The 21,829-nt window shown below is 41.1% G+C and overlaps 1 protein-coding gene across 10 annotated transcripts in view; it reads left to right on the top strand.

Moving 5' to 3' along the window:
* GULP1 (GULP PTB domain containing engulfment adaptor 1) overlaps positions 1-21,829 on the top strand; it is a 295,772-nt gene that overhangs the window by 178,504 nt on the left and 95,439 nt on the right. For all 10 annotated transcript variants that reach the window (XM_073218544.1, XM_073218543.1, XM_073218540.1 and 7 more), the window contains one exon: positions 19,628-19,703. In XM_073218544.1, coding sequence (XP_073074645.1) covers positions 19,676-19,703 — 28 coding nt within the window. In that variant the 5' untranslated portion in view covers positions 19,628-19,675. The remainder of the gene's footprint in view (positions 1-19,627; positions 19,704-21,829) is intronic.

Here is a 21,829-nt window from a genome sequence, read left to right as displayed (position 1 = left end):
GGACTTAAGTAAGGAGAGAACTTGAAAATATTACTGCAATAAGGGGAAGAGGGGCAATTGCAATAGGAAGAATGTGCCAACCATAAGATCTGCAAGTGTCTCAAAGGCTAGGCAGAAAGGTTTTCTTTTATGAGGAGGAGTGAAGAATGCTAGACAGAATGGATGCAGGAAGCTAGTATGAGTGAGAGTAGTGTGATTAGAGACAGTAGACCAGAGAATGTTTTACCAGGAGGTCAGCCTGGTCTTAAGAGAGGGTCTAAAGGAAGGGTTGAGTCTACTAAACTGAGGGTGGGCCAAACTTCAGAAACCTGGGGGAAGCAGAGAAGGTTAGCTAAAGTTTGAGTAAGTCAGGTAGCAGGTATTTTGTCCAGTTTAGTCAGTGGCACAAAATGCTGAGCTAATTTTCTTGAAGCAAAGAATGGGAATTTAGAAAGCTTTGTCTTGAGTAAACATGAGGAGTCCCTTGAATCTTATCTAAATCATGTGGTGAAGGGTGGTTCCATTTTTGCAGTAAACCATTTCTAGAACATAAAGGGTGGGGGATTTCCTTAATCTTTGTTATTTTCAAAGGTTACAGGGCTAGGGTAAAGTTGAAGATTGTCAGGATGGTGATGAAGATAAAGAGAAATATTTCTGAGGCTAAATGTTTTGACAGCTACACATGAAAGACTGGTAGAAACCCACAGGGGGAAAGGCCAGAGAATTTAAGAATACCACTAAAGTTAAAAATAGGACATGCATGATTGTACTGGCAGAATGCATTTTTAATTGCAACTGAGCAGTATTGTGTGGAGGCAAGTGTAGTGGTAATCTCCAGTGCTGCCTGAACAGTGAGGAAAGAATGATTTCCCAGTGTAAATATTTGGAAGTTCTGTTTTCAAGGAATAAATTTCCTGCCCATCAATTCTCTCCCAGTGAAACCACTGACATTGTGAGATGCTCTGGTTTCAAGTGAAAAGATGTGAAAACTTTCTTCTGAGGACTATTTAAAAAGCTGGTCAAAGGAATAATCTCTCTCTGTCATAAAGAAAGCTCTCTTAAACCAGAACTCTATAAAATGATTAAAGTGCTAAGCCTGTGCATGCTTATTATCACTGATTGTTAGAATTTAACATAAGGGTAAAAACTGTGTTTACTGTATAAAATTGTTGTGGTGATGGCTCTCCTGGGTCCTTGTCCCCGCTGCAACAAAGAGTTGAAGGGCAGGGGCACAGTAGTGCAGCAGAATTAAAGTTTTATTTGAATAACTCTACAGGCAGAATGAGCTAGAGTCAAGGTAGATAAACACAGGTTTACATGCTTATCTGGAGTAGGACAGAGTGAAGACACCACTGGGGCAGTACAGAGACAAGTGTATTAAGTTGAGCAGTAAAAAGTCTTTTGAAAATACACACTTCAAGTAAGGGGAGTGAGGGCCATCTCAGAGAAGAGGAGGTGTGCCCAAAAGCTGGGATTCTGTCTTTTAAGGATTTCAAGAATGGGGCAAAAGTGAAGCAGCATAGGCTTCTCAGGCAGTCTCATCTCATTGTTTTTTCTCTGGTGAGAGATAATATGTCATTGTCTATGGCTAGTTTTCTAGGTAGTTCTGTAGGACAAACCTTTTGGTTCTCTCTAAGATAGTGGCCACTCCCAAGTATTGGGAACACATCAGATAAGCCTGCTTGCCTTGTGTAGCACAGAGAAGACAAGTAGTGACTAAAGGCAAATTCTGGCACACTAAGACCCCTACCTCTTAAGATCCAATCACCACCAACCAGATGGTCGCCCACCCCTTAAGATCCAATCACTGATGCAGAACACACCCTACCCCTACTCTTTAAAAAATGCACTTCCTCACCCACAAGCTGCTGCTCCCTCTCTCTGGGGGCAGCCATTTTCTCTTTCAGATAATAAAATCTCTTCCATGGGCCTGTGTCCCCTGAGTTGTTCTGGGGTAAGGAGGGTTGCGGCGAGATTCCCTTTCATTGGTGCCGTGACTTGGATGAGGCTCTCCCATTGACTTTGCTCTTCCTCCGGGAACCTGAGCTGCTCTGGGAACCCTCACTGCCTGATTCTCCTCCACAGGCTCACCATCCATTTCCCCAGTCGCTCATCTTCTCGCCCAACACCAGCCTTCAATTTGATAAGTCTCCCCTTCATGGTTGACTTAAATGTACCTTTGGAACCTGAGAAGTGACTGTTGAGTGTCTGGCACCCCCAAGGGCTCCCCCAGGACAGGAGCACCCCCAGCCATGACTTTCAGAGTCACGGTTGACCCCCATAGTCGACCCTTCTCTGCCTCCCCATTGAGAGAATCCTCATTCACTGAGGCCCAGTCTCCCTTTATCTACTCATAAACTCCTGGTACCAGGTACCGAGCCTCCTCGGTGTTTTCACCTCGACTGCTTGGTTAGAGGTGGTGAAAACCCCCTAACTGTGTCTGGTCTTCTCTGCGACCTTCTGAATCGCTCTGGGATGCCTCAGCAACTTGTGAAGAGTCTCATTCTCACCATGGGATCTGGCCTCTCCATTCCCACAGATTCACCACTAGGGTGCTTACTCAATAATCTAAAACCCCTCTACCTCACTCCAGACCTCAAACCTTTTAAGCTTATTCACTACTGTAATGAGATCTGGCCACAATATTCCTTGGACATTCAGTCTAAATGACCTCCCAATGGCTCTTTAGATCCTAAAATTCTCCACTACTTATACAGCTTCTGTGAGTGCATGGGCAAATGGAAAGAGATCCCATATATCCAGGCTTTCTCCTACCTCTGAACTAAGCCCACTCTCTGTCTCCATTGCAATCCTAAACATCTTCTCCTCACTCTAACAAACTTCATCCCACCACCCACCAATTCCCACCACGTCCTCTGACTTTGACACTGCTGATGAACCTCCTCCCAACTGATCTCAAACCCCTAAAGCTCCCTGTCAACCACCAGTTCCTCTCCCACCCCAACCTCCTCTGCAAGATCAAAATCCCAACCCTCCCAGCTCTCCTAGTACTGTTGCATGAGCCGCAGCACCTCCTCCTCCTCCACAACCAGTTTCCCTTCCCTCACCAGTCCCACACCAAGCCCTCCAAACACTCTCTCTTGAACCCAGATCCTAGCCCCACTACGGGAAGTAGCCAGTACAGAGGGCATCATCCGGGTCCAGGTCCCTTTCTCTCTCTCCAACCTATCTCAAACTGAGAAAAGATTAGGCTCTTTTACCTCCAACCCAGCTACTTACATAAAAGAGGTACAGTACCTAACTTAGCCATATGATAGTACCTTTCATGATATTCACATGATCCTATCCAACACACTTTTGTCCAAGGAGCATAGGCGAGTCTGGGAACAGGCTGTAACTCATGCCGATGAGGTTCACCAAACTACTCGAGCTCATACAATTGGTGCTAAGGTGGTTCCTGACCAAGACCCTAATTGTGACTATAATACGGCAGGAGGAGTCACCAGTCAAGATCAATTCATCACCTGCCTCATAGCAGGTCTTTGGAAGCAAGCCAATAAAGCCATTAACTATGAAAAACTCCAAGAGGTTATTCAGGATAAAATGAGAATCCCTCTCTATGTTCCTAGACTGCCTCACCAAAGCTCTTTTACAATATACAAACCTAGACCCTGAGACCCCAGATGGGAGACAATTATTAATGACCTACTTCTTCACCCAGAGTTTCCCCGACATTAAGGCTAAACTTAAACATCTAGAGAAGGGACCCTTAACTCCTCAGGCAGAAGTCCTGGCAGTGGCCTTCAAAGTGTATAATAGAAGAGATGAAAAGGCCCGTAAACAAAGATATCAATGCTGGCTAAGGCCTTTCAACCTACCCCAACCCCTGGTGCTCGGGTATCCTCACCTCCTAAGAAGCAGCCAGGAGGACCTCCTGGTCCATGCTTCAAATGTGGTCCAATGGGTCATTGGGCTCGAGCCTGCCCAAATCCCTGGAAGCCCCCCGGTCCATGCCCTAAGTGCTATCAGGAGGGACACTGGGCTCTTGACTGTCCTCACACACTGAGAGGTGCCAGGCCATCCAGCTCTAACACCCCACACATAGACCTTTTGGGTCTGGCAACTGATGATTGAGGGGGCCCGGGACTCCTCCACCCGACCACTACCATCACTGTACAGGAGCCCAGGGTAACCATTGTGGTAGCGGATGGGCCCATCTCTTTCCTTTTGGACACCAGAGCCACCTACTTAGTCCTGAAGGAGTTTTGGGGAACCTCCCTCCCTCTCACAGTCCTCTGTAGTTGGGGTAGAGGGCACACCTTATGAACCTTTACAAACTCCCATGCTTCACTGCCTCTTTAAGGGCATTACTCTCTCTCATTCCTTTTTAGTGATTCCCCATTGTTCCATCCCCCTTATGGGAAGGGACCTATTACACAAGTTTGGAGCTTCCATTACTTTCACTCCCGGACCACGCCTCAACCCCGACTCGCCTTCAATCCCACTTTTACTTGCCCTCCAACCCACTGCAAACCCACATCCCTCTCCTTTTCCTCTGCCACCCCATCTGGTCAACCCTGTAGTCTGGGATAAGCTCACCCCCTCTGTCGCCACCTGCCCCCCAGTAATTATCAGACTTAAAGACCCCACCTCTTTTCCCTCTCAATCTCAGTACCTGCTGCCCCTCAAGAGTTTACTGGGTCTGCAGCCAATTACCCAGGAACTTTTATACAAATGGCTACTATGACCAGCCAGTTCCCCTTACAACACCCTGATACTGGCTATCAAAAAACCTAATGGCTCTTATAGGCTAGTTCAAGATTTAAGAATTATCAGTGTAGCTATTATTCCAATCCATCTAGTAGTCCCTAACCCCTATACTTTATTATCCACTATCCCCACCTCTTCTGCTTACTTCTCTGTCCTTGACCTCAAAAATGGATTCTTCATGATTCTCCTCCATCCCAATGGGACCACTTATACCTTCAACTCCACAGACTACAAATCCTCCAGTAATCTACTCTACAATCCAAACAGGACCTCCTTACAGCTGCATAAGGCGGCATATGTGCCCTACTCCAAGAACAATGCTGCTTCTACACCAACAAATCCAGTATCATCTGGGATGGTGCAAAACGCCTTCGTGAACAAGCCTCCAAACTCCTAGAAAACTCCCCTAACAGTCCATTCCCTTTCCCCTTCAATTGGCTCCTGCCCCTCCTAGCCCCTGTTACCTTTATTATTCTTCTCCTTTTCTTCCCTGCTTCTGCTTCATTAACTGATTCCAAAAATTCATTCAAAATCAAATTTTGAAAATTTCTAACCATCCTGTCAACCAGTTACTCCTCCAGGGCTATCAAGGCCCTTCTCACAAATAATAATGAAGCCAGCTGGATGACATCACAAATCATCTCAGGATGCCCGCCCTTCCCCAACTCTACAGCAATGGCCTCGCTAACCCCAGAATCTCTGTCCCCTTCCAGCAGGAAGTAGTTAGAGAATGAGATTCTATACCCAGTTCCCCAGAGGCCCAATTAAGAAAAGAAAAAAACAGGAATGAAGGCAAATTCTGGTGCACTAAGACCCAACCCCTTAAGATCCAATCACCACCAACCAGATGGTCAGCTTCCAATCACCAATACAGAACACACGCTACTCCTACTCCTTAAAAACGTGCTTCCTCACCCATGAGCTGCTGCTCTCTCTCTCTCTGGGGGCAGCCATTTGCTCTTTCATATAATAAAATCTCTTGCATGGGCCCATGTCTCCTTAGTTGTTCTGGGGTAAGGAGGGTCATGGCAGGATACCCTTTCAGTGACTCTATAGCATCTTATTATGCTGATGGACAGTGACTGCAAGGGGGTGTTGCTGGGGGTGCTTGATAATATGGGTGAATGTAGTAACCACAACGTTGCTCATGTGAAACCTTCATAGACTGTGTGTATCAGTGATACTTTAATAAAAGAAAAAGACAAGTCTTTGGCTGAATCTAACTTCCCAATCTCTTTCAAAAGTGGAATTTTAGCCTTAAAATAAGTTCTCTCCTGTTCTTATTTTACTAATCTCATCATTTTTTAGGAAAATGAATCATGATGCTCATCTCAGGTCTCTGTCCTATCTCACCTGCATTAATTAGAGCAAGTACCCAGGTCAGCCCAGATCCAGAGCGTGTGGAATGAACTCACATCGTAAAGGATGTGAGTCCTCTCTGGTTCTCTGTCTTTGTCTGATTAACTCCCTGTGTTGTGGTGGGCCTCACCCTCTTTTCATCCATTCATACCTGTCTTTCTGCCTAACAAGAAGCCTAGGCAGACATGGTTGGAGATTAGGAGGTCATTAATAAAAGAAAAGATTTTTTCAGAGAAGATTTGAGGTGGGAAAAGCTGGGGTTCTCATCAGGTAAATTACCTCTCTAGTGCTGGTCAGGAAATTCCAGACTGATTGGTTTAAAATTCTAATCCCTGGGAGAGGCTGAAACTGCAGTTAGATTAGGTATTAAGTCTTGGTAGGGTTTAGCAAAATGACTCCATTTTGAGCTTGTCATTTCTTTTTGACAAAGTGAAATGCCCTAATAAAAGACAGAAGATTTGAAACTGAAATAAAAATGTTTATATTGTTGCTTTGTTTGTAGAGATCAACTTAATTTTAAAGCAGCATATATTTTACAAATTCTAGTCTTATAGCCTTGAGTCTTACACTCTAAGAGCATTAATTGACCAGTCAAGCTGTTTTATTCTAGTCTATCAAAGGATTGCAGACAATTTTGAGAAAGATAATGTTATCTCAGTAATTGGACCCTACAAGTTCTCACTCACAGAATATGGATATCAGAGTATTTGGTGAAATGATCAAAACAGCAGGCCTAAAATTAAGATACAGTTCTTGTGTGTATAATCAAAATGACGAGGGAAAGTATATGGTTATGATTAAAAAACTGAGAAACTATTGAGGAGGACTTCTATCAAGAACTTCAAAATCTAACATTCAAAGGGAAACTAAATCTAGGTGTAACTCTGGGGTGGGGAGGGGGGCGAAATCTTTCTCCCAGCCCGGGGCAAATTACCTTTGAAACTGAAATCAGTCAAAAGGAGAAATAAAGTGGGAGAAACCTGTTTATTGCCTACAAGCAGTTGTCCACTTCTGCTCAGTGTCTTGGGACCGGGCTGTAAAAAAGGGAACCCATCAAACTTCTCTGGTCCAATTATACCATTGCAATCTATTAATATGGAGATGCACTAAAGGCAGGCAAGAGATTCTAGAAATACCACAATTTTACCCACAGCTACTTTTAGGCCTAGATACAGGATAATCATGTGTATTCTATCACAAATAATGTTTGTTTCAATATGTGGAGGGTTTTTTTGTCTGTAAAAGTATTTCTCAGCCTAGTTTATTTACTGTGTGATTATCTCATTTTAGAGAAAGGTAGCTGCCCTCACATTCAGTAAAGACACACAAGATAATAAAGAAAACCCAGTGAGAGAAATAGTTACTTGCTCACAGAGGGAAGTTTTAGTGAAACATCCCAGTATCTGATACTGAAACACTGCAAAAGCCAGTCCAGGTTTACCTCTGAATGTGAGACACATATGGAAACATACTGGGACACCCATCATACCTGTGTGAAAGAGATTGCTCAATTTGAGAATCCCTGGAGCTTTTACTCATGGTCCTAAAAGCACAAAGGACCCAGGGATACCCTCATTCTGGAGGAGCTGTGTGGTGGCGCCCGCTCCAGGCTGATATGCAGGAATAAAGGGTATCTCTGCAGTACCAAATCCCTGCACGGAATTTTGTGATACTGCAACTTTGCCATAATTATTGCCCAGATATTTACTGCACTATACTGAGAGGGTTTATAGGTGTGGAAATAACTTTTGGTTGTACCTCATCCGAATTCTCTGAGAGGAAGAAAGTGTTATTGTCAGAATAAAGTGGTTCAAGTTTTGTGGCTTTTATTGTCAGAAAGGATAGGCTGTATATGTCCATTTTTATTTTTGATTCATTACAACCTTTATTTTGACTTGACTTTGGCACTAGAGGTAATTCAGGATCTTTTAATTCTGTTCTACAAACCTGTGTATTAAGGACCCTGTATATTATAGTTTTCTCACATATAAGCCATTCTGAAGAGTTGGGCACATTATCAAATGCCCAACATGCTCCCCTCAGACCTTCCACTGCTCCCACAAGTCTGTTTCAGAGCAGCCTAGACAAAAGCCTCAACGAGGACCAGTGGGTGGCTCTCTAAAGGCTGTTAGTGTGCCAAGGAGCCCATGCCCATGACTGGCACTCACAGCATGCTCTGCCCTTCTGCCCGAAACCTTTTTATCTCTCACCTTTAACCTTTGCCCTCTGGGAAACGACTGCTCGCCACCACTCTTGAGCTTTCCCATTGACCAGTGAAGTCACTGTGTTTTATCCTCTCATTTTTAGTGTTTTTTTTTTTTTTACCTCTTTCATAGGGCTTATCCCTATCCACAGAGCCCCACAGCCATTCTCCCTTTCCTTTCAAAGATAGTAAGTTCTTCAAGGACCGTGTGAGGCTTGTTTTCACTTCTCCACTTCTGTACTGCCTGTTACACAACGGAGTCTCAAAATGTGTCTATCAAAAGGACAAAGTATTTTTCATGAGTGTTGTAAGACACAGGTCAATATTGTAAAAAGAGGAAAATAATGCTAAGCATTTATATTTGAAGTCAGGGAATTTCACAAAACACCAATGTTTCTGTATCTTAGCAGGTTATAAATATATATTCTCTTAACACATACCATGTGGCTTGCCCTCCTGGCAATGTGAAATTTCTCAATTTGTGTATTGGTTAGTTTTCTTGGCTATACTTAGAGCTAAAAAACAAAGACCTTTGCAAATTACAGTCATAAAATGCAATGAAGAATATTATAAGATGTCTTACAATTGGCAGATTTAAGCATTAACTTTTACAGTAGACACTAATTAGATCAAGAAGAGTGTCAAAAATGAACCGAGTTCTCTGATTAGGGTTTTGGAAGCTTTGTTAACCTTTGCAAGCAGTCAAGTTCCAAGTGTTATCCACTATAGTATTTAGCAGCCTGGAGGAGTTAGTGAAGGGTCTGAAAGAGTCCCAAGTTCTCTTATGATTACCTTCCTGAATTACATACTCAAAAAAGCACAAAAGGTTTGAGTGTAAAAAGACATCTTACATTCATTCACAGGAGAAGCATCTTTTTTTTTTTTTTACTTCACATGGTTCACTTCCTAGAACTAAATGACTAGACTTCCTTATTTTAGCATCATCTATAATCTTACAAAGAATGACAGGACTTTGAAGTGATTTGTGACTTACATTAATGAGAACCTTATTTTAATTATTTTTAGTTTTTTAAAACAATTTCAGCCTCGAAAGAATTCCAGGATAGTTTGATTTTTAATGTACTCATAAGGATAAAAATGAAATTCACAACCAGCTGTTTTATAGGCTTCAATATTAATGCCATATATAGTTTCTTTAATCATAGAAATATGATTTAATTCTTTTTTAATAAGAGCTTGGGCAGCAAGTTGCAAAGGAGGAAACTGCCATTCATTAAACAGCCACTCCAAACTTCTGAATGAGTCTATAAATATCAGTGGATTTCCATTGATAAATCAGTTGGATATGCTGGATTTATTTAAATGAATGATTCTTGACTCCAAATTTTTTTAAAAATTAGGCTCACAAAAGCTTAGGCTTATAGAGTAAATTAATACTAAGTAGTCTCACAGTGTTTTCTCAATGTGGTTACTGATTTTAAAATAAAATTTGGGATTAAAGAAATGCATCTAATGACATTCATCTTTGATGTCTATAATATATTTAAAAATTTCTATTTAGAGATTTAAAACTTCTAACTGGCTTTAATTTGGAGTGATAACGTTTCAACTAATTATGAATTACGAATTATGAATTTTTTTTCTTTTTCACATTAAACATTCCATTTATATTTTTTAACATAGCCAAACTTAACTGAAGATATTGAATGAATTTAGAAGTTTGCCTAATGATATTTATAACGTTGTAAGTATTTAATATAAGATCTTGCTTCTGGATCCTTAAATAAAAGCAAATATAATATAATTGTGTTTTATAAAGAAAATTCAAAATGAGTCTTTAAAAATTCACTCTTTCCCCCATATATAGTTAGATTATCTGACTTCTTAATTAAGCTTTGTTGCTTTTAAAGATGATGCTCTTTGTCATCTACTTTGCAATGCTTTGGATGTGAAATTTGCTACCATTCTCATTTTGTTCCCCTATATACAATGTTGAGTTTTTTTTTCTAACATTATGATTTTAAGACTTTCTCTTTGACCCTGGATTTGAACAGTTTTATTTTGATGTGTCATGGTATAGTTTTCTTCTTGTTTCTTATTTTTGGGCTTTGTTAAGCTTCTTGGATTCTTGTTTTAAATTTTTGCATATTCTGTTTTTAATTCCTCCAAATATTTTTCTGTCCTCTCTCTCTTTTTCAGAAACTATTTGACCACTTGAAGTTTCTGTAGTTCAGTGATACTTATTCTCTCCTCTCCACTCCTTCCTTCCTTTTCTGTTACTTTTTAGATAGCTTCTAATGACTGTGCCTTCAGTTTCACTACTCTTCTTTTTTGTGGTGTCTTCCTGGCTGTTAGTCCCATCTAGTGTTTTTTTTTTTTAATTTCATATATTGTGGTTTTCATTTATAGAAGTTTGACTTGGGTGTTCTTTAAAATATCTTCTTTGTCTCTAATTAACTTCTTAGTCTATCCCTTAGTTTTCTGAGCATATGGGATGTAGCTGAATGTGCTTGCCTATCGCTACTGTTACCTGTGTCATTTCTGGATCAGTTTTCATTGAGTTTTCTCCCCACTGTGGGTTGTATTTTTTTCCTTCTTTGCATGCTTTTTTGTTTCATTTTTTCTTGTTTGGATGCTAGACATAGTCAATTTTATAATGTTGGGTTTTTAATATTTTTATATTCCTTAAAATATTTTTGAGCATAGTTTGGGGATACAGTGAAGTTACTTAGAAATAGTTCAATTTTGGGGGGTCTTATTTTTAAGATTTGTTAAATGAGGCCAAAGTAGCATTTATTCTAGCTCTAATTTTTCCCCATTTATTAGGTGAGACACTTCTTAGTAATCTAATTGATGTCCTGTGAATTCTGAAAATTTTCTCCCTTGCTGTTGGCCCTTGTGTGAACTATAGACACTGTTCCCTCTAAATTTTGTGAGTGGCTTTTCCCTTAGACTTGGGTAGTTATCACACTCAGTTTAATTGTAAGGATTTTTTTGCAGGTATCTAGTTCTTTCCATGAAATTCTCTCCTTGCCAGTGCTCTGAACTACAACCATTAGACACTGTCATTTCACCACAGCCTCATCTCTATTGCCTTGACTCAGAGAGATTGCTGGAATTTGAGTTCTACCTCCCTGGACTATTGTAACTCTGGGGGTGAAATGTGTTCCCAGCCTGGGGCAAATAAACCTTTGAAGCCAAAATCAGTCAAAGGGAAAAATAAAGTGGGAGAAACATGTTTATTGCTTAAGAGAGTCATCTACTCCCATTCACCTGTGTCTCCCCTGTCCTGACTGGGAAGAATAAAATATTCTTCTCTACTCCCCAACATGTGCTCCCCTCTTCCCCTGCCCCTTGGAAGCACCTATTCATATGGAGATGGACTTCTTTCCACTCCTTCTAAACACCTATTGATATGGAGATGCACTAAGGCAGGTGAGAGAATCTAGAAATACTGCAATGTTACCCACAACCATAGCCTGGAAACTGCATTAATTTGGGGACTCATAGGGCTTACCATATTTGTTTTTAATTTCTAATGAATCACTTTCTGTTGTTGCCTAATCTCCAGTGTCTTAAGAATCATTATTTCATATGTTTTATCTTACTTTAGGTGTTCTAGACACTAAAATAAATATAGCCTCTGTTACTCCATCTTGGAAAGAAGCAGCAATATCAAAATAGGTTTACATAGCTGAATTTAATATATGGATAGGTAACAACATACATTTCTGAGGAAGGTCTGGATTACTCATTGAATGATAATCGATATCTTCTTATATATGCCATTGGAGAAATCAGTGTGAGTTCTCATATCACACCATATAACACTGTTAATCTGAAATACATATGGATTGTAAAAAGTATAGCACACACAAATATACAGAGACACACACTATTCAGTATTCAGTATCCTAAGGTGTGTGAAGTTAAAGGAGCATAACTGGTGGCCATGTAATTTGTTCTAACTCCCTTATATTTAATTTTAAAAGATAGAAAAAGTAAATAGTAATATTTTAGACCTAGTAATTTTTACTCTGAGATACTATTTTGTAGGAAAAAAATCAAAATATTTATGTAAATTATTCTCTCTCTATATGTATCTAGCTAAAATTTAGAAATAACTGTTTAATGATTTAAGAACAGGAAATGATGTGTCTCTGTATATGTAGCCACTGAAACAGTGTTTATGAAAAGTTTATCTGAAAGGAAAGATTTATGTTATATAGTAAATTAAAATAAAGTAAGTTTATATAAAACTTATCTTACCTCATTAACATATTAAATTGGTAATATATATCTTATCTCAACTATAAAGTACATTAAAACATGTATTATTTGTTGCTCTTCAGCAACAAGAAGGTGGGGGGACAAGCAGGACCAGTTTGTTGTCCCCGGGGCTGAGCGAGAGGGCAAGTGTCAGCGGCTTGGACACCCTCCCCTGAGATCCGGGGAAAAACAAAACCACACCAAGCTGGCAGATGTGTCAGCCTCAAGGGCACAGCAAAACTCAGTTTTATTCCATCAGAGGCTTAGTTATATAGGGGAAGATAAGGAAGTAACAGAAACCAATGGGAATTGATTATCTCATCTGTCACTAGGGTCTTAGGCAGGTTTCAGGTTAGGTGGGGACCTGGAGTTTGGTATAAGAGCGCGCACGCAGGAACTCAGTTGGGCCACGAACGCGGAAGTAACGAGGGAGGATGGAAACCTCCAGTCTGTGGCCGTCACAGGCCTAAAAGAGGCAAAAGGTCCCAACAATTCCCCCTTTTTGTTTTATAAATGCTCTGGGATGTCCCGGCAAGCAAGGCCCCTGTCTTAGGTTGTCCCCCTCTGGGGATCTTACCCATCACTGGGTACTTTGCAGCTCTTAGTTGTCCCAAGCTTACTCATCCTCCGGGGCCTGTCTTAGGTTGTCTCCACCTTGGAGATCTTACCCATCATGGGTGTGCGGGGAGATAGTTAGGGGGAATTAATGGACACGGCCTCATCATAAGGTTCACAGTGATCATAGGGGTCATTGGCTTCCGTGGCAACTCTCTGGTAATGTACCTGCATGCACATCAACTGAATTGATTCAATTCTTTTTTGGACAAACTGGATAATCTTGTTAATAATGCAGGGCCCAAAAGTGAAAAGTAGGAGCAAAAGAAGGATAGGACCAAGAAAGGGCAGAATATAGGGCAACCACCCATGTAACCCAGTCCAAAGAAAATTGGCTTGTAATTCTTTTCGGCGTCTCTTGAGGTCTTCTTGAAGTTGACCTTATTTTGGACTATGCCGGAGCGGTTCACATAAAAGCAGCACTTTTCCTGTAAAAAGAGACATAAGCCTCCCTTTTTGGCTGTGAGATCAAGCCACCTACGGTTCTGTAGGACTACTGTCGTGAGGGAATCCAATTGCGCTTGGAGGTCAAGAATTGTGCTGGCTACAGCTTGTATATCATCAATCATCTGTTGAGAAAGGGCTTTATAATAATGCAGAGAGGTCCCCAATCCTGCTGCCCCAGTGGCAGCTCCAGTGGCCACCTCAAGGCCTATAAGCAGGGGGATAACTTGGATGGCCCTTTTTGATCCACCTCCAATGTGGTCTAAAGCAGGAATAGGGAGGTTCTGATTAACCACTCCAGTGTCAGGGAAAATTACACCAGGAGCACAAAGCCCCGTCCAGTCTGTCGGGAGAAAGCCAAACGCATCTTCCCACAAATGAAGACTGTTCCATTAGGGGGACAGAGAAAGGTATTGTTTTGTTGACAGTAATATTTTGTTGGCAAAAAGAATAGTGGATTCGACCTACATCTATCCTACTAGTATTATCTGTATGGGGGTCAGCTTTGAAGCATGGGCCTTTAGGGGAAGGAGGGTCTAGATAGACTCTAGAACTTGGGGGTAACAGCTGGCACTGGGGCTCGGTCTGTGATAGGTTAACAAGAAGAGAATTGACTCGTAATGGTCCCAGCCTCAAGCACAGCCAGCAATCCTTCACTAAATCGGGATTGGTTCTGTTGAGTAAGGTAAAAGAGGCCTGTATGATTGATTGTGTCTCAGGATCAAGAAGCAACTCCCCCCTGATCTCCAGAAGGCTTAGAGGGTGGTAAATTGGGGGATTTTGGTCTTCAATCAGCCTGTCTACCAGTTTTTTAATTTTGGTACTGTCAAGCCTGATCTTGGACTCCGCCCCCATCAGAGGCACCTGTAGGGGCAAATTTATTCCAGCAGATGTTCTCTCCCCTACTCTTTTGACAGTCAGCATATTCACTCTTGCCTTTTATCAGAGTTGCATACCAGTATGTTTTGTTCCGGTGAGTGCAGGGGATAACCTCCTGATAGCATTGAGCATGAACGGAGGCAAGAAAAGTGGTGCAAGGACACTCAGAGGGGGATTTCCCTTGGGCAGGTGAAGATATTTTGGGGCCTGGCCAACAATGGTGAGAGAGAACTCTCCCAGGGCAGCCATTTTCCGTCCCTTGCATAAGTGTAACTGCCCATTGCCCATTAGGGCAGGTTTTGGTAGAAGTATAACAGTGTCGGGGGGGAGGGGCCTTGGAGTGAGTGCAGGCTGTGCAGGGGTCTCCAATGGTTTTTTGTAGTATGGCTCTTGCTTGACTGGGATCTCCAAATCCTGTCCTAGCTAATGGGAGATTTATTGCCATTAACAGGAAGACCAGCATCATTGGAATCATTGCAGACCCTGAAAGAGAGAAAGAAGAGAGATATCCTCAGGAGGCAGGGGGCCTTCTGGGTCATCATTGACATCAGTGAACTCCCCCTCCTTAGGGGGGTAATACTTGAGATCCCTTGCAGGGACCCAGATCAGCCTTTTTTCATTGGTTAGAAAGACATAGCCGAATCCCCTTCCAGCTGTAATGAGGGGGTCTGGGCCCCTCCATTCTCCAGTAAGGGGGTCCTTCCATTGGGCTCTAATCATCCGATAAGTAATGGTTATTGTCCAGTGCTTTTGGAAGGGTGAGAAGTGTTCGCCTTTGGCAAAATTTAAAATATTTAGAGTAAATAATTCCATCTTTAGTTGATCATGGGGGGGGAGTGTTCCCCCTTTTTGTTTTATTATTTGACATTTGAGGGTCTGATTGTGTTTTTCCACTATTGCTTGTCCTTTAGGGTTATGAGGAATTCCAGTGGTATGGGAAATTTGCCATTTACTCAAGAATTCAGTGAAAGATTTACTAATAAAGCAGGGACCATTATCGGTTTTGATTTGATCTGGCAGGCCAAGAACGGCGAAACACTGGAGAAAATAGCTTATGGCATGTTTAGATTTTTCTCCCATATGGGCTGTAGCCCAACAAGCATGGGAGAAGGTATCAACTGTTAGAAATATGTATTTAAGCTTCCCAAAAGGGGCAAAATGTGTGACATCAGTCTGTCAAAGATTATTGGGCCTCAGGCCTCGAGAGTTCACTCCGCCTTTTGAAGTAGAGGAACTTGTAGAAAAGGTTGGCATGACTTACGTGTCCTAATGATCTTTTTTAAGTCTCTGACGGGGACCTGAGGGAACCGATGGTATAGTCCCTTCCAATTAGCATGTGTAAGTTGATGAAAAGAGGTGGCCTCCTGTCCTGTGTAGGCTGAAGCTAGTTGGTCGGCAAGAGCATTGCCTCTCGACAAAAAGCTTGGCAAATCTTGATGTCCCCTTAGATGTTGTACAAAAAGGGGAACTAGTCTCTGTTTTAACAAACTGCGGGCTTGAATCATCAAAGGAGTGATGGCATTATCGTCAAGTCTGATGTGTGTGCCCACAAGGTTGGGCAGTAGATTGACAACATAAAGGCTATCTGAAAACAGATTAAGAGGGCCTTGGATCTCAGAGCTAAAACAACAGCATAGAGTTCTTTAAACTGGGTGGAGCCCTGTACCTCATGAAAGAGGGTTACAGCCAGAGGGCACTCACTTGTGCCTGGGGGGAACATTACCATGGAGGCTCCCCGTTTACCTCCTTTGGTAAAAACAGAGGGGAAAGAGGGGTCTGCCTCAGTGAGGAACATTTTTGGCGGCTGCCACGCCAATTGGCCAAAAGAACTCATCCATTTATAGGGACCATAGTGACAGTCCACTATCTCTGGAAAGCCCTCCATGGCTATTGCCAATCTGGAATTATTTCTCTGTAGCCACGAGAAATCACTGACCTGAAAAGGGATGATCAAAGAGTGGGGTTCACACCCAAAAAGACGGAGAGAAAGATCTCGTCCCGTGACAGTGCAGTCGGCCATTTGATCCACCATAGAGTACACTTGGGGTGCCCCTCCCACAGATAGATGTATCCAATGTACAGGATCTCCCTTCTGAGCTAAAAGGGCAGTGAGGAGGGTCTCTCCCACCATAACATAGAGGATCAGTGGCAAGTTTGGATTATATCTTTTTAAGGCAGCATTATCAATGGCATGTTGAACCTTTGTTAATGTATCTCTATGTATAGGGTTTAAAGTCACTGTTGAAGCTAGATCAAGGCCTTTTAATAGGTCAAAAAGAGGGATAAGATCAGCTGTGGTTATAGGAATCCAGGGCCTCATCCAATTGATTTCTCCCAGCAATTTCTGGAGCTGTGTTAGCATATATGCATCCTGAATACATAACTGTGGCTTAGCAGGGGAGACAACATCTAATGTTTAAGTAGTCCCCAAAATTTTAAAAGGGGCTATCTATTGAACTTTATCTGGGCCAATTTGAAAGTTGTAGTTTTTGAGCAGGGAAAAGCACCTTCTAATTTGTGGGAACAAGTGGCCCCCAAGATAATATCATCCATATATATGTAAAAGAGTATGTCAGATTCTTCTCAGCTTGTTGCTGGCATTCCTCTTTATACAAAGCACACCACTTAATATAAAGGGGGCCAGGGAGAACTGCTGGGGCAAGAGCCCTCCAATCTGCGGTGGTGCATGGATGGTGAGCAAGTCCCTGGGGGATGGTCTCAGTCCAAGGAGCATTGGGGCCATCCTCAAGAACAGCCTTCTTTAATTCCTTAAGGTCACCTGGCTCCCAAGGGTACCAGGGGGCAGGGCGGTTACCTCCGGGATTAACATTGACCAGAAATAGCTGACATGGCCCTGGGTTATGTTGTGGGTGGAACAATGGATTCTCTTGGGGTTGGCAGCCAATGGGAGAGCATGAGTCTTTATATGGGAAAGGGGCTGGAACCTCTGCCTGTTGGCAGCCAATAGGAGAGCATGAGTCCTTATATGGGAGAGGAGCCGAAACCCCTGCTCGTTGGTATGGAGGAGGGGTGCTGATGATGATTTGAAAGGGTTAGAAGATGTCTAGTACCAGGAAGTGGTGGGTACAAACGAGCCATGGATTTGGGAGGCCAGTGGGCAGCATCAAAAGGGTCAAGGGTGCCATTGCCATGATTCTCATCCAGCTCTTTATGGATTTCTTGTCCTGCTGGCATGGACTCAGTCTGAGGAAGGGGATCAGAATCTCCCCTGGAAGGGGCTCCTGACCCGGTGGTTTCCCTGTCTATCAAGTTCTTGGCAGCTGGCTTCGATGGCCAAGGAGGGAAGCAACTCTTAAGGGCTGCTAAAGTGGGGAAGGTCCCCAGAGGGGGGATATCACCCCAATTAACTTGGGCTTTGCGTACGAGTTGCTCCACCCTGTCCCAAGTTTCCCAGTCAAACAAATTACTTGCAGGCAGCCATGGGGCGACCTTAACTAAGGTCTCCCAGGTTTTGATAGCTTGGCTGTCAGAGAGCTCTAAGCCTCTACTTTGGAGGAGGACCCTAAGGGATTCAAGAGAGGGATCAGGCTTGGAAGAAGAGTGTCCCATATTTTATGGGATTACACTTACCCATAGTCCAATTAGCTCATCAGGGAAGTTCCTCGTTCCTCACACGGGGCACCAGTTGTTGCTCTTCAGCAACATGAAGGCGGGGGGTCAAGCAGGACCAGCCTGTTATCCCCGGGGCTGAGTGAGAGGGCAAGTGTCGGCAGCTTGGACACCCTCCCCTGAGATCCGGGGAAAAACAAACCACACCAAGCCGGGAGATGTGTCAGCCTCAAGGGCGCAGCAAAACTCAGCTTTATTCCATCAGAGGCTTAGTTATATAGGGGAAGATGAGGAAATAACAGAAACCAAAGGGAATTGATTATCTCATCTGTCACAAGGGTCTTAGGCAGGTTTCAGGTTAGGTGGGAAGGCGAAGTTTGAGATAAGAGCACGCGCGCGGGAACTCAGTTGGGCCACGAATGCGGAAGTAATAAGGGAGGATGGAAACCTCCAGTCTGCGGCCATCACAGGCCTAAAAGAGGCAAAACAATTATTAATTAAAAGAGGTCCCAACAATTATTAATACATTAAACAATTATACAGTATATTGAATGCCAACTTAGTGTTATGCATTATATTCTGTACATGGGTAGAGTGAACAAAGTGCTAATATCTGCTTATTTTCTAGTGGGGAAATAAGATCTATTTTGCAAAGAAGAGGAATAGAGCACTATAGGATTGAATAAATATGCTAAAGACTGATGTGAGGAAAGTGAAATTATTTTTTTTATTTATATTATAAGAATGGTTTATCTGACATTCTTTGACATTTATATCTATACATTTTGTGAACAGGTAAATATCCTTCTGGCATTTTATACTCATTGAATTGTAGTGTCATTTTATACTCTCCATATTGGTTGACTGAATTTTATACAATTATATTAAGGTTTTTTTCTTTAATACAAAGAGTTTGTATTATATTCTTAAATTAAAAAATACACTGTTGTTTAATTTTATGAATTGAAGGTCATGAGATGACATGAAATGAAGGAAGAGTATTGAACTTTTCAGATCTTATAGGACTGAACCATATTGCCATTTGTCTGTGAACATGCATATTCCTCAAGACTAGGGATAAATAACCACAAAGGCAATTCAGAGATCATCAGGGCTGCCTCTTTGGTTTACCCAGGGCAGAGGTTGCCATCATAAACCTAGGCAGCTCCAAAAACCTAGGCAGCAGTTGCCCAGAGCATTACAGACACAGAGCTATTGTGCTGGAAGGTCATCACCCCTACTGTTATAATCAAAAGATTTCTGTTTATTTACTACTGTTCTTAATGATAACCCAAATCTTTACCACAACTCTTAGCAATAAGCTCAGGGAAAAGTATTACTTCTCTTTCTCTTTAAATTTGCAGGAAAATCTAATTAATGATAGATGTGTACAATAGGAGAAAGACAAGATTAAGAAACTTTGGAGGAATTTCACTTAAGATACTGCTTTATCTGTTATGCCACATGTTTATTCTTACTCAGTGTCCTTTGGGATATTTCAAGATAGTGTGTAAATATTCAAAAACATAAAAAGACCCTGTGATTAAAATGCATTTGCATAAAAGAGGTTGGTCAATACTCCTTTATTTATGCTTTAATATTTTGTTATTTTTATAGAACCTAAAGGTGTGATTGAAGGGAATATCTGTCTGGCTGATCTTCATCATGAACCGTGCTTTCAGCAGGAAGAAAGGTAAGTGTGCCTATTTAAAGGACCCAGAGAGTCAATTCAATGTTATTCTGAAAATCAAGTAAAGCTGTTGAGAAATCAGTTTTTTCTATTATTTAAGCAAGTAGTTGGGAATGAAGTTAGAATAGAAAAACATGTGTCTGCAAACATTGTTAATTAACTTTCTTTGGTTATTACCCTAATAAAAGAGTAGAGTTGTTTAATACACTTAATTCATAATGCATTTGTAATAATATGTTCTATGGCAGTTTTATTCTGCAGTGTGAAATTGAGAAAAGAAAGTCATCTGAAACTAGTTCTAGTAGATTACATAACCATGTAATACTAAATCCCCTGGGTTTACATAAGCATACTGTGATTTAAATTCACTTGTGTGTGTGTTTCCACATACTTCATTTTTTATTGAATAATATGTGAGGATTGATGAGAAATGAATTGATAGCAATGAGGCCAAAATAAGTTTGCTATCAATTTTTTTTAATTTTTTAACTTTGGTATCATTAATCTACAATTACATGAAGAACATTATGTTTACTAGGCTCCCCCTTCACCAAGTCCCCCACACATACCCCTTCACAGTCAATGTCCATCAGTGTAGTAAGATGCTGTAAAATCACTACTTGTCTGCTTTGTGTTGCACAGCCCTCCCCGTACCCCTTCCCACACTATACATGCTAATTGTAATGCCCCCTTTCTTTTTCTCTGCCCTTATCCCTCCCTTCCCTTTCCTTTTGGTAACTGTTAGTCCATTCTTGGGTTCTGTGATTCTGCTGCTCTTTTGTTCCTTCAGTTTTCCTTTGTTCTTATACTCCACATATGAGTGAAATCATTTGGTACTTGTGTTTCTCCACTTGGCTTATTTCACTGAGCATAATACCCTCTAGCTCCATCCATGTTGTTGCAAATGGTAGGATCTGTTTTTTTCTTATGGCTGAGTAATATTCCATTGTGTATTCACCCTAAGAATGCAGCACTCCAGTTTGAAAAAGTTTGCTATCAATTTTAAGGTAGGAATTTAATATAAGTATAAATGTAATATATCACAGTTATCAGTATAGAAATGAACGAAAGAGCTAGTTAAATGTTATTTTTTTAAAAAGCAGGACAACATGTCATTTGATAAATACTTCATGGTACATTCAGAGGAAAGATTGAAAATTTTATATTTTTATCTAGTTTAGTAAAGTTAAAATAATATGTTTTTGTCATTCTGGAAGGAGTTTTCTAGTGATGGACATGGCTGCTCCTATTTAATATAGTAATTAAATTGGGAGAGTACTTAAACAATGCTGCTCAAGTTTATAGGTGATTGAAAGCACGAAGAGTTAACTGATGTATTAGAATTACAGATATGTTGGGGGAAAATGAGTTGGTCATATTCCACACTATAAAATACTTAATAAGATATTATAAATTGTCAAATGTGAATTCAGAAAATCTAATGCTTTTATTCTTATTTATATATTGTTATTTTTTGGAAGATGTATCTTAGGTGCTGTGTTTGTAAAATATGACTGAAGAATAAAGTCAGCATTGTGATTCTAATATGAATTATGAACAGTCCAGAACCAGCAAATACATTGTTCTGTTCTATTACATGCTGTCAGGTAAAGAGTGCTCCCTTTAAAGGACTGATTGACAAATTGCAACGTACCCAGATTAGAAAGGCTGGGATGACTTCAGGACTTTAAGCCATGTATCGGGAAGCATGGCTGACAACCCTTGGTGTGTTCTGTCAATGTTCAAGATCTGTCATGTGGTCATGGGACTCAGTTTAATAAAGGACAAATAGGTGTAAATTATAAGGTCAGTGATTTAATGCAGAAAAAAATTCCAAAGTTATACAATATAATGGAATTATTCAAAATACTACCTTTTTTTTACTGAACTGAGAGATATTCAAACATTTGGATATAGTACAGAGAATTAATGTATTCAGTAGTATTTTAGGTAATGCAACTTTTGAGGCACAAACCCTAGACAGCTATAAATTCTTTTTACTTATTTTTCTGAATAAGTGGAAGGCAAAATGACATTTATTGTGGTCTGGAGCCTGTTTCTGATTTAAAAAATACCAAAAGTAAAATACTTTTTATTTTTTATTCTTTTACTAGTGAAAAAAAACCTAG

Source organism: Manis javanica, chromosome 12, assembly GCF_040802235.1.
Source record: "Manis javanica isolate MJ-LG chromosome 12, MJ_LKY, whole genome shotgun sequence".
In the NCBI taxonomy this organism is placed as follows: domain Eukaryota; kingdom Metazoa; phylum Chordata; class Mammalia; order Pholidota; family Manidae; genus Manis; species Manis javanica.
This window is presented reverse-complemented; position numbering and strand designations above follow the sequence as displayed.